This window comes from Chiloscyllium punctatum, chromosome 5 (genome assembly GCF_047496795.1).
Source record: "Chiloscyllium punctatum isolate Juve2018m chromosome 5, sChiPun1.3, whole genome shotgun sequence".
In the NCBI taxonomy this organism is placed as follows: Eukaryota; Metazoa; Chordata; class Chondrichthyes; order Orectolobiformes; family Hemiscylliidae; genus Chiloscyllium; species Chiloscyllium punctatum.
In genome coordinates, this window is record NC_092743.1 from 109066419 (window position 1) to 109079825 (window position 13407).

The 13407-nt window shown below is 40.0% G+C and overlaps 2 protein-coding genes across 2 annotated transcripts in view; one reads left to right on the forward strand and one right to left on the reverse strand.

Annotated features, from left to right (window-relative positions):
* crtap (cartilage associated protein) overlaps nucleotides 1-2146 on the forward strand; it is a 31839-nt gene extending 29693 nt beyond the window's left edge. Inside the window, exon 7 of the mRNA XM_072571025.1 lies at nucleotides 1-2146. Coding sequence (XP_072427126.1) covers nucleotides 1-51 — 51 coding nt within the window. The 3' untranslated portion in view covers nucleotides 52-2146.
* The window catches only part of susd5 (sushi domain containing 5), a 27709-nt gene continuing 15903 nt past the window's right edge, over nucleotides 1602-13407 (reverse strand). Inside the window, exons 4-5 of the mRNA XM_072571023.1 lie at nucleotides 12325-12513; nucleotides 1602-3827 (exon numbers count right to left, since the gene is read on the reverse strand). Coding sequence (XP_072427124.1) covers nucleotides 2587-3827; nucleotides 12325-12513 — 1430 coding nt within the window. The 3' untranslated portion in view covers nucleotides 1602-2586. The remainder of the gene's footprint in view (nucleotides 3828-12324; nucleotides 12514-13407) is intronic.

The window sequence follows — 13407 nt, forward strand, 5'->3', positions numbered from 1 at the left end:
GGTGAAGTATTGGAGTATATTGACGATCTTCTGGAAAAAGCAGACAGTTAATATCAGTGACAGAGGAGAGTCTGCAGTAAAGACAATGGTGGTTAAATAAACAAAATGAATCAGTGTCTCCATCTGCCTCAACTCAGGACAATTTCCTCAAATGCTGAACTCTTCCCATAGATGCTTAAAGTCTCAGATTTTTACTTCTCTTTTGTTCGTTCTTCTATGTGACTGAGTGGCAGACCTAACATTTTTTTGGAGATGTGCCTTTTATTACTTAATAGAAATCTTTTAGCTTTGAGCCATTGCCTAATTATATATTTAGCTTCCATTGTGTTCATCCAAATTAGCTCAGAAATAGTTTCTAGAGCCAAAAGCCATCACAGCTTCTTCAAAGTTCTTCCAGGCTGCTATCTTGAGAACATTTAGACTTTTTTTTTTCTGTGGTTGTACTGAGAGAGTGTAGAGTCTTTCTTTAAAAGAATGTTTATTTGGTTTCTTATAAAACCTAAAATGACGTTGGAAGACACTTGGCACACATATACTGTATGTAGTTGGTTTAGCTAACACACTTTCCATTTCTGAACAAACTTGGTTGGTTTCACTGCTAAATGTTGTCCTGAATCAGCCCCAAGATAATGTTGAGCTTGTCTGTAGGAGAGCTGAATTTTTTAATATGATATATATTAGTAAAATCTACTTGATGGGCTCACACCCAATAGAGGCATCAGTCAGTGATTGCTGTTCGTACATATTATCCTTCACATCTATCGGGACTAAATTTAGAATTACCAGTAAGAATGGAAACCATGTAGATGTAATTTGAGCTAATTTGCAGAAATCCATGTAATAATATTGGGAAAATCCCATATTTAGAAAAAATTATTATGTTTATATGATTTTAGATTCTTAAATGACACAAGGAAGTTTTTTTGCTAGTTTTGGAGAAGTGTGTCAGTATAATTTTTATTTAAAATTGTAACGAAGAAGTATACAGATTGCAAAGTTCACAAATATTTACTGATTATTGTTCTATATCAAGGACTTAAACCAAACTTGTTTCGTACTTTGCCTCAGGATTCCACTAACTGTACTGCCTCAATGCCAGGGAAAACATTGACTCATTTATTAATGTTTGAACATAGACCCTTGATGCTGTTTGTAGAGAGTCAATGTGAAAAACCCACAAGTAATCCTTCAGTGCAGCTGCCCTGTGCCTGGACACTTGGTTGTGAGCCATGCCTTAAACAGCAACCCCTTTTACACAGTCACTAGTGGATTGAATAACATAGTGTAAACTCACCAAATGATTAGAGATTCTCACAAAACAACTGCTGCCTTGATAATTTGGATAATCTGCAATCTTTCTGGCCCCAAAATGTCCTTTTCAGGAGAAACTAAATCCAATACCATTTGAAATTGCATGGAAGTGTATATTACTGCAAATCACATAATACTAACCTTTGTTTGATCACTTTCACCAATCACAACCAAAAAAAAACCTCAAAGCTTGCCCCTAAATTCTTTCCATGTTTACTCCAGGTCACAAACTATCTTTTTTTAATGTATAATCCAAACTGCTTGAAAAATAGAAAAGAAACAGCACCAAATATATTTAAATGTGATTTATTTTTGATGATTTAAAGCAAACTGACAAATAGTACGAAATAGACAACCAATCGCTAATTACTCCCTACACTTACACCATTCCTCCATCCCCACCTCCAACTCCTTCCTGCCCCATGATATGATCACCACACTTTTTGTATCTCAATACATCATGTCTGGCCTGTGAACAGCAACACTCTTGTGGTAAATCCTTTTTTTTAAAACATGAATCACATTAATATAACAGTATTAATCTTTCTTTATACACTACAGCCATTGTCCTTTTTTTTCAAAGAAGGATAGAATCTGTACAACTGACTGGGTGCAATAAACTAAAGTGTTTTTAACCTTTTATGGAGAGATTACTTTTTTTTTTAAGTAAGCTGGCCTCATTTTATTAAAGATGAGACTTGATTTTGTTGGCCATTATTCAGAACAGTGTGAAGTAATTTAGTAAAAGATAGTCATATATAAAAATGGAATAAATACAGAGGGAGTAGAATAAATATATATTGCATTTTCTTGAAATAAAGTTCAATTAATGACAGTATGTTGGATTACATTTGTTAAACACATGCAAACTTACACAGAATCTAAATAGCAATTATTTACAAATCTTTACATGATTCTGACAGGAACCACTTAAAGCTCCCACCCTTAATTTTACAAGATTCTTGAGGAAGTTGAGTCAAATTTTATAATGCCCGATTGCAACCGAAGGAGACGGTATCCCTGCCCAGAGGTTATTGGTACACCCATCATTCTTCCATTGGAAACACTTTTGGTTTTGTCTGCTTAACCAATTAAACTCATTGTTGATTCTGCTTAACCCAGGTATTTTAAGCATATTTCTTTGTTATGGTGACTATTGAAAGCAACTTAGAATTAAGACAATTCATGCTAGATCAGAATGCTTCCCATTTTAAGTTGGGTCAGTTCTGATAGCCCCACTTTTATTACAGAACCTTTCTCAATCAAAGTTTTAAATTACAGTTTACGCTGCATCTCAATGTGCTCAGTGCGTCTCACCTGTCCCTTTCCATTCAGTTGGTATATGGAAGTTTTCTGGTGTCTGCGTTTGTAGCACCATATTGCCAATATTACTGCTAATACCAGCAGACCAATCACTGCTACGATGACTGCGATTATGGGACCCTTATTTGAGTGCAAACATTTCGGTCCTGTGCAGCTGTCAACAGTGGGGAGCAGTTTGGCCTCTGTGCCATCACTGAAATTCTCCCCTTTAGCAAATGCATCAATAACGTCTATTTCTGTAAAATCCATCCAAGTCCGAGTACTAGCTTCAGGTGTGCCTAAAGTCAAAGTATTATGGGTTGAAATCTCCTCTGTTTCTGTGGGGATTGGGGCATGATCTACAGGGTATAAACCTTCACTTGCTCCAGTGTTTTCCGGAGATGGTGAAGATGCAGTCATTACATCAGGGGATTTCCGGGACTCATCAGCATCTGTAATCAAAAAGGTAGTTGTGTAGAAATTAGCATCTTCAATAGCTTTACTGACACTGACATTTTCAGGTTCTGTAGTTGGTGTTAGTCCGATGTCCACCTGTTTACCTCCTTGACCTGGCATTCTAGTTGGTACACTTATCTGTGTGTAGTGAGTGGCAGAGATTGTGCTTGGAGTATCTGCCCTGCTGATCTCAATGTAGTTGGAATGGTCTGTGGTGATAGTAGTTTCACTCTCTACTTCTATTGATCCATCAACTTTCTCACCTTCCTCTGTATTTTCTGATACAATGGGATAGCCATCTACCCAGGTTTCATCTGTACTTGCAATAGTTTCCTTGATAACTTTAGTTTCGTTGTGCACAATGGATGGTTCATCAGGTAAATCTTTGCCTTTGGCTGTTTGGACCCTTTTGGTAACATCAGTCTTCACCCCAATTTGATTGTCACTTGAAGTAATTTGGATTTTGGACTTCATGTCTGGTTCCTTGGTATCTGGTTGCTCAGTATTGGGAAACACCTCAGAAGGGAACCAAAATAGATGCTTCTGGCTGAGTAATGAAACTGGTGACTCAGTTGATTTAAGTGTTTCTTGTCCATCCTCTCCTATTGATCCATCAGTACCTTCACCTAGTTCATCACCCAGACCTGTCTCACCATCCTCCGAAACAATGATTCTTCCTTGCTCGTTAAGATTGGAAAAAGACATCGAGTCTTCATCAGGGAACTTGTCTTCATAGTCAACGTGTCCCTCAGTTTTATCTAAAAAAAAACCAAGCATCTTTTAAAATATTAACTTGGAATTAGCTTTCAAGAGTAAGTGAGTTATGACTTTCATGCAGTGGAGAAGCAGATATACAGATACTAATATTACTAAATGTAATTGAAAAATGTCTCTTTTTTTTCAGCTATGGATAGACACGATAGATGCATTAATATCCTTAAATTAATGGTTACTAAAATACAGTTATATCACTAAGTGGTCTGATGAGTTGAAGGCTTATTGCAGTGTTGGTTTTCACCTATGCTTCTCTGGAGTGTAAGTGTTCTATCCCACTATCAATAGGAGGAGACAAGGTATCCGATCCTTGGTCTCTGTCCCATCTTGTAAAAAAACCTGTATTAGAGCCCCATCCAAAATGGGCCTAGCCCTCTGATCATCCAAGCACCTTTCAAAACCACTTGGAAAACAGGCAATGTTGAGAAAAATTCAAAAGTTTTGAATTGTACTTTTTGTCTTTAGCTAAGTCCAAATTATGTTGAGATTTTTAGAGAGCTTGTTGCCAAAATGCCTAGTAAGTTCTCTCTCTGTATCTAAACAAACTAACTGCACAAATGCCCCTATGGTGTGTCTCCCATCCAATTTTCAGTACGTCTTGCGACAACTCAACACTTTGAAGATGTCTGGCCAAAGACCAGCATCTCTCACATCTCTACTATCTTTAAAATGTGGCAGTGCACCTGACATTTCCATTCCAAAACTGCTCTGCTCATTGAAAGGCATGTCCACAAGATGTCCTCAGACCATAGCATTTACTAGGAAAATTAGGCCATTCGGCCAATCAAGTCTTCTCTGCCCCTTGATCATAGCTGACTTGTTTCTCAACCTCATTCTCTTGCCTTCTCCCCATGACCATTGAACCCCCTTATTAATCATAGAACATAGAACATAGAACAATACAGCACAGAACAGGCCCTTCGGCCCACGATGTTGTGCCGAACTTCTAACCTAGATTAAGCACCCATCCATGTACCTATCCAAATGCCGCTTAAAGGTCGCCAATGATTCTGACTCTACCACTCCCACGGGCAGCGCACTCCATGCCCCCACCACTCTCTGGGTAAAGAACCCACCCCTGACATCTCCCCTATACCTTCCACCCTTCACCTTAAATTTATGTCCCCTTGTAACACTCTGTTGTACCCGGGGAAAAAGTTTCTGACTGTCTACTCTGTCTATTCCTCTGATCATCTTATAAACCTCTATCAAGTCACCCCTCATCCTTCGCCGTTCCAACGAGAAAAGGCCGAGAACTCTCAGCCTATCCTCATACGACCTACTCTCCATTCCAGGCAACATCCTGGTAAATCTTCTCTGCACCCTCTCCAAAGCTTCCACATCTTTCCTAAAGTGAGGCGACCAGAACTGCACACAGTACTCCAACTGTGGCCTAACCAAAGTCCTGTACAGTTGCAACATCACTTCACGACTCTTGAATTCAATCCCTCTGCTAATGAACGATAATACTCCATAGGCCTTCTTACAAACTCTATCCACCTGAGTGGCAACCTTCAAAGATCTATGTACATAGACCCCAAGATCCCTCTGTTCCTCCACCTGACTAAGAACCCTACCATTAACCCTGTATTCTGCATTCTTATTTGTTCTTCCAAAATGGACAACCTCACACTTGGCAGGGTTGAACTCCATCTGCCACTCCTCAGCCCAGCTCTGCATCATATCTAAGTCCCTTTGCAAACGACAAATGCCCTCCTCACTGTCCACAACTCCACCTATCTTCGTATCATCTGCAAATTTACTGACCCACCCTTCGACTCCCTCATCTAAGTCATTAATAAAAATTACAAACAGCAGAGGACCCAGAACTGAACCCTGCGGAACTCCACTTGTAACTGGGCTCCAGGCTGAATATTTACCTTCTACCACCACTATCTATCTCTGTCTATCTATCTCTGCCTATCTCTATCTATCAAGTGCCTATCTATCTCTGTCTTAAATACATTTCAATAACTTGACCTCCATAACCGTCTGTGGCAATGAGTTCCACAGGATGGTTGCCTCATCCTACCCTTATAATGTTTTTCTTCCTTGGGATGGATTTCTGTTGTGCCTGCTGAATTACCCTCAAACTCCTGCCATTGCTGCTCCACCCATCTTCCCTGCTAGACTCCCCTTCCAATCATTTCTAGCCAGCTCCGTTTTCATGTCTTGTAGTTACCTTTTCAATTGTAATTCTATTATATCTGACTCAAGCTCCTCCTTCTCAAACTGCAGGGTGAATTATACTATGGTCAAACTGCTCCAAAACACAAAAATTTGTAGATATTCCACAAATTCCTTTTCTTGGAATCCACTATCGGGCCGATTTCCTTAGGTCACTGGCATATTGAAGTTCCCCATGGTTATTGTAATAGTGCATTTCTTACAAGCCTTTTCTATCTCCTGATTTTTCTGCCTCACATTCTAACTACTGCTAGGAAGCCTGTTCATTACTCCCATCGGGGTCCTTTCTTTTGCAGTTCCTCAGCTCTATTTAGCTTAAAGCCCTAGTTATGCAATTCACCAAGATTCTGGTCCCAGCATAATTCAGGTGGAGCCAGCAAAACAGCTCCCTCTGGCACCAATACTGGTGCCAATGTCCCATGAAGTCAAACCTGCTTCTCCCACTCCAATCTTTTCAGCCATGTGTTTACCTCTTTAATCTTCGTCGACCCACAAGCTCACTGCTCATATTGTAATCCAGAGATTATTACCTGTTTTTAGTTCTGCTTTTTAAGTTAGTCCCTAGCTGCTCATATTCCCTCAGCAGAACTTGATCACTTGTTCTCCTAAATTACTGCTGCCTATGTGAACGACAGCAACTGGATCTTTCCCCTTTGACTCCAAGGTATCGACCCAGATGAGATATTCTGAGCCCAAGCACCAAGTGGACAATACAACCTTTGGAACTCTTGATCTTGGCTACAGAGAACATTGTCTATTCCCCTGACTACAATTACATTTTTCTGCCCTCTCTTGAATCTTGAATAGCTCGCTATACCATGGTGCTTTGGTCAGTTTGTTCATCCTCCCTACAGTCCCCCATTCTCCTCCAAAGAGACTGCAAGAACGTTAAACCTGAGGAAACCTGATGCCTCGAACTCAGCTGGAGGAGAAACCACACATGCACCTTTGGCAGTTTCCACTCAGGGTTCTGCGTCCACCCTACCTGCTTCTACCACCCTCCCCCCCCCCCCCCCCCCCCCCCCCCCCCCCCCCCGCACCTTGAAAGTTCAATTTGAGAAGGCAAAATGACCCTTGGCATGCCTGGCCCAACTAGAAATGATTGCTCCCCCAGACTTGCCACACCAAAGCTCCAGGGCTAATGACCCATACATTAGAGCTCCCTCCATCCCACATACAGAACCATCAATATAGTTAGATACAGTGCGTGTGTTTACTCTGGGTGCTTCAGTTTCCTCCCACAGTCCAAAGATGTGCAGGTTAGGTGGATTGGCCATGCTAAATTGTCCACAGTGCCCAGGGATGTGCAGGTGAGGTGGTTTAGACATGGGAAATGAAGGGTCACAGGGATGGACTAGGTCTGGCTGGCATGTTCTTCAGAAGGTCGGAGTGGACTTGAGGGGCCAAACAGCCTGTCTCCATACTGTAAGGCTTCTATGAACGTCGTGACCGAGAAAGAAGAAAATGTATTGAAGGCACTTTGGTGACACTAAGTGTGCACGTAAATATTGTTGACTATTAATTACATTGAGATGGACCTCGCTGCAATTGTCACACAATTCTGCCACACAGCCTGCATAACCCACATCACTCACACCCCTATAATATTCTGCCCTTTCATATCATCCCATTATCCAGTACTTGGCCCATAACTTTGTATAGTTGTTTCAGGTGCTCAGCTAAATTGTTCTTCAATGTTTTGAAAGTCCTTGTCACTACCATTCTTTCAGGCAGTATGTTCCAGACACTCACAACCTCTAGGTGAAAAATGTTTTACACAAATCCCCTCTAAACCACCTGCTCATTATTTTAATCCTCTGCCTTCTGGTTATTGATCCCTGTATGATGGAAAAATCTTTTTCCCTATCTACCCTGTCTATGCACCTCAGAACTTTGTGCACATCAATCAGATCCCACATTAGCTTTATTTGTTCTAAAGAAAACAAGCCCAGCCTATTTAGTCTCTCTTCATAGCTAAATGACCCCAGCCCAGGTAACTTTCTGGTAAATCTCTTCTGCATCTTCTCTAATGCAAATCACTTACTTACTATATAATGGCGATCAGAACTGCACATAATGCTTTAGCTATGGTTTAACTTACATTATATACAACTCCATCATGGCCAACTTATTCTTGTATTCAAAAGATTGACTGATAAAGTATCCAATATAACTTTTTAACCACCACCTACCTCTATCTGTCCTGCTATCTTCGCCGATCTATGGATATTCTCTCTATTTCCTAGGGTTCAATCTTCGCTCCCTTGTTAGTCCTCCTAAAATGTAGCACTTCACACTTTTGAGGATTAAATTTCATTTGGCACTGTTCAGCCCATCTAACCAGTCTATCTATATCACTCCGTACCCTAGGCTTTTCTCTTTGCTCTTTCTCTCACCGATTGTCTTGGAATTTTACCAACAAATGTGAAGAGGAGGAAAAATTTCACCCTGTAATTGAGATTAGCTGAATGATGACAGTACATATTTAACATATTCCCCATAAGTGACTAACTCCTAGGACGCTGCTGTTGTTTTGGAGTTGCATAAGATTTGTTTTAGTTGAATAGGGTTACATCAGTGATGATGTTACACTCGAAAACTAGTTCAAATGTCAGGAATACCCCAATTAGTTTATATTGATGCTAAACTAAAAATGTTTATTTATTAACAGGAAAAATTAAACTTTTTAAATTACTTTTTGCCTTGCAGTAATGTGCAAGTTAAACTAAATACAATTTGCAAATGTGTTTTGGGAAAAGAAATCTGCCATCCTTACCTGGTTTAGCTTGCATGGGACTCTAGTCCCACAGAAATATAGTTGCCCTCTGGGCAATTGGGGATGGGAAATAAATACTGGCCTGTGCATTAGGCTTCCAAGCACTTTTTTAGGCAATTGAGATGAAAATAAGTACAGTTATCAAATTATCAGTTTGAAATCTCTGTTTTTACTTGCAACAAATTGTAAAAGATTCCTTTTCCTTACTTGAACTAGTCCAACTGCAGAAAGTTAGTTTTGGCACAGGCAATCTAGCCAATCTGTTGAAGGCATAAATGCTTCTATTCATTAGTCTGACATCAAAGAAAACAAAGTTGGTTTCCCTTATCCTAAGGTTCACGTTTCCTTTTCCAGAATGACACTAATGGGTGTGTTCAATATAGGATAATAATTTCTGTCTGGGTTGAAGTTACTTTTGTAGAAAGTAACCTGGCCTCAGTGTTGGCATTTAGCATGGAAGTGTGATGGTGGTTATATTTAGCAGCTAAAAATGGTTCCAATGAATGGTACTTCATCTCCCCTCCTCCAACTTACTGAATTATTTTCAATTGCATGAAGGACAGAATGCAGCTCCATCTTTAGAAACGAAACATGCAATCTTCGTGGGTTTTTTTTTTAAGTTAAATGCTATGCCACACAGTTATCATCCTAAACAACCTCATGGAGCTTAGAAAGATGAACTCTGTATTACAAGATGAGTGCAAGGTAAATTTCCCTACAAACAGTGCATTTAGGCTGCATTCTCTCTCTCTCTCTCTCTCTCTCTCTCTCTCTCTCTCTCTCTCTCTCTCTCTCTCTCTCTCTCTCTCTTCCCCCTCCTCCCCCCCCCCACCCCAAACCAACTCTCCTTTCCTGTGTATGACTCCACCAACAAGTGAGCATTTCTATATGAGAATAAGATTGGCATCAACTGCATGATCTCACAGTCCCAAACACTGGCCTCACTTCACAGCTTAGCTGTGGTAAGCTGTTTGCCGTAATTGTGGTTTCATACCCCTGTCCCTTCTGATACAGAGTGAATAAAGGAAGTCTCGAAATCCACACTTGTTGCCTCCTGTCCAGGGTAAGCTCAATGTTTCTGTGTTTTCAGTAGAACACTGTGTTCATTCATGCCAAGAAAGGAAGCAGGAAGCATTAACTATGAGCAATCATTGTACCTTTGAATGTCCCACAGCTACTTGCCAGCTTGTATTACTTCACACCTATGACATAATCCAAAAGGGTTCTTGTTGAGTCAATTTATATCTGAGATATGTATCTAGAATATCTCAACAAGAATCCTTGTAAGAATATATAGCCTATAGTTCAGTAGTTTTCACAAGATCAGACTGTTAAAACCATGAAAAAAAAGGTATGGCACAGAAAAAGGCTATACAGCCCAATTTGTCTTCTCTGATTGAATAAACTAGCAACCCATTCTAATACAACTTTACAGCTCCTTGTTTAGTGTGGATATATGCACAGAGTTAAGCTAATCACGTCACATCAATCTGGGAAGTAGGGAAAATATGAGGTCGTGCATTTTAGCAGGAAGAGTGGAAGAGCTGAATATTATTTAATTGAAAAAGGACTGCAGAAAAGGGGAATTTGGGTATCCTTGTCCATAAAATGCAGAAAGTGACTGTGCATGTTCAGCAAGAATAGGGAACACTTTATTTCAAGGGAATGGAGTATAAAAATAGAGAACACTTGCTAAAACTGTATTAATCAAACCACACCTACAGTATTGTCAACAGTTTTAATTTCATAAGGAAAGATTCACTAGTACTGGAAGCAGCCCAGAGAAGGTCCACTAGGTTGATCATAGCAATGGAGAGATTTTGTATGAGGAGAGGTTGAATACAATGGGCTTGCACTCTTTGGAGTTTAGAAGAATGAGATATCAAACGATATAAGATTCTTAGGGTGTGACGGAATAGATGCTGAGAAGTTGTGTCTTCTTCTGACACAATCTAGGATGAAAGTATATAATCAGAAAGTAAGGATTGCCCATTTAAGGAATTTCTTCTCAAAGTATAGTGAAGTGTAGTGCAATTCATTCCCGTAGAGAGCTGTTGAGGATGGGATGTTAAATATGTGCAAGGTTGAGGTAGACAGATTTTTAATCAGTAATTGAGGTTGATGAGGAAATGTTAGCAAAGTGGAATTGAGGATTGTTAAATCAGCCATGATCTTATTTAATGGTGGAACAGACTGACTTACCAAATGGCCAACTTATACTCCTATGACTTCTGGGCTTGTGATCTTAAGTTCCAGATCCAAATTCAGGATTGTTTTAACTGAATTGAGGGGTCCACCTCAGGCACCAAAGTGGGAAATGAATTTCAGACACCCATTACCCTCTGGGTGAGAAAAAGGTTTTCCTCTAAAATAATTAAAATAGATGTGGCTAACGGGTAGATGGCAAAGAATCCCTCAGATTCCCTCTAAATAATCTACCAAACACTCTATATCTGCCCCCTGGTAATTGACTCTATCCAAATTCTTCATTATTTTGTACAGCTCTTGATTTACCCTTCAAACTCCTCTATTCTAAGGAAACCAACCCTAACCTATTCCCTATCCCCTCACCCTCCACATGCATAACATTGCACTTCTATGGTGTTTCAAAGCACATTGCAGCCAATGAAATGCTGTTGAAGATCAGTCATTGTTGGAAATGCAGGAGCCAATGAAGGAGACACAGATTTATTTTTAAGAATTCTTACATGGTCCATATCCTGGTAAATAAACACGCACAGCAGTGCAGTGTTTAATGATGCCTCAGAGATTTCTTTGCTACTTAGAAATAGCCATAATCTCTAACAGATTCTTGTAACTAAACAGTGACAGATGAGATATAAATCCACTGTACTAGAACATACATCACTATCTAAACTGATCAATAGTCCAATAAAATATGATATTTCTCAGAAAAATGACTAGCATGCTTTGGAATTAATCATTTTTTTGGCAATGAGACACTTTGTGTGGCAACTGTAGTTTTGATCACATAGAATGGAATAGAGTTACATTAACAAGGATGGAAATCTGACAGAAAATTACATCTAGGAGTTACTTGACACATATACTTTCATATTCCAAGACCGTGGTTGAAGAAAACATTTCTTGATTTCTAAAATTAAAACCATCTCAACCTCAATTGTTAACGTGTCAGCTCCTTGTCTAGGTTTAGAGGAAGGGTCACTATGTATGAACCCATCCAAAGAATGTTCGGTGCTGATGTCAGGGCCATAAGTACAAAACATTTTACTCCCTGAACATATCATCTCTGGAATGAAGAAGGTCTGAGAGTGTAAAGCATCATTTAAATAATCGAAAAACCGTCGTTCATTTTGACATAAGTCCATGCACAATGCAAAACAAAATAAATTTATTTTACAAATAGATCTTTAATATTTCGAAATGGTTTTGGCAAAGTACAACTGACTGACTAGCCAACATGCAGAATGTCCCAAAGTTGATGCCACAATGCCTCCAAATTGATTTAGTATTTAGTGATGTGCATTTTCTCTCACCTTTTATACAGGCTTGAACGAATCCATACCATTCTCCACAGCTATCACACAATAAGCTAAAGGCTTTCTCCCTGTTGGCCATGATATAACCTTGGGCGCAGACATAAAGCAGTTCATCACCCATTTCAATTCCGGTGTGGCCCTGGAGAATGGTATTGGGAAAGGATGGAGGGTCTCCACAAGGTTTACCTGCAAGAAACGGAAGATCTTTAGTCTTGTATCAAGTGTGAAACAGTCACTCAGATCAGGTTTATTCCCTCTATAGATTTCACCCTCTGTGTGATTATCTCTGACAATCCAGAGTTCTGGCATTAGTGAGGAGGATGATGGCAGCTTACGGTTGGTGACAAATCAAAGAGAATGTATTTTAGATTAGAGGCTGAATGTATTGGTGGCTGCAACAGTGAAGCTTATTCTGCATGAAAGACGGATATATTACTCTCGTTCATTACTCTAAACCATTAGGTTAACTCATAATGCTGTCAGGAAAATTAACAGAGGGCAGAAGGTGTGGCCTATGTTATGATTCACCTTAAGCGAAATGTTTGATTAGATTAGATTCCCCTACAATGTGGAAATAGGCCCTTCGGCCTCATAAGTCCACACCAACACTCCGAAGAGTAACCCACCCAGACCCATTTCCTTCTGACCTAACACTATGGGCAATTTAGCTTGGCCAGTTCACCTAACCTGCACATCTTTGGACTGTGGGCGGAAACCAGAGCACCCAGACAAAACCCAAGCAGACACGGGGAGAATGTGCAAACTCCACACAGACAGCCACCCGAGGCTGGAATTAAACCTGGGACCCTGGCGCTGTGCTTCAGCAGTGTTCACCACTGAGCCCGCGTTGATTACTGCAATTAATACGTTCAGAGACTTCTCATATGCATTAAAAGGGAAATTATGTGCTTGCATAAGCTGAATTTTGCCAACCCAGTCATGATAGGCTTAATAGGTGGTGATCAGGAAAGAAGTAGGAAAAGATGTCACATTGGTCCTGACACTGTCCCACTTTGGGTGACTCCCCTGGGGTGATCGGCACAATAATTGGCAGCCCTCTCTATTCAGACAAACAATGAA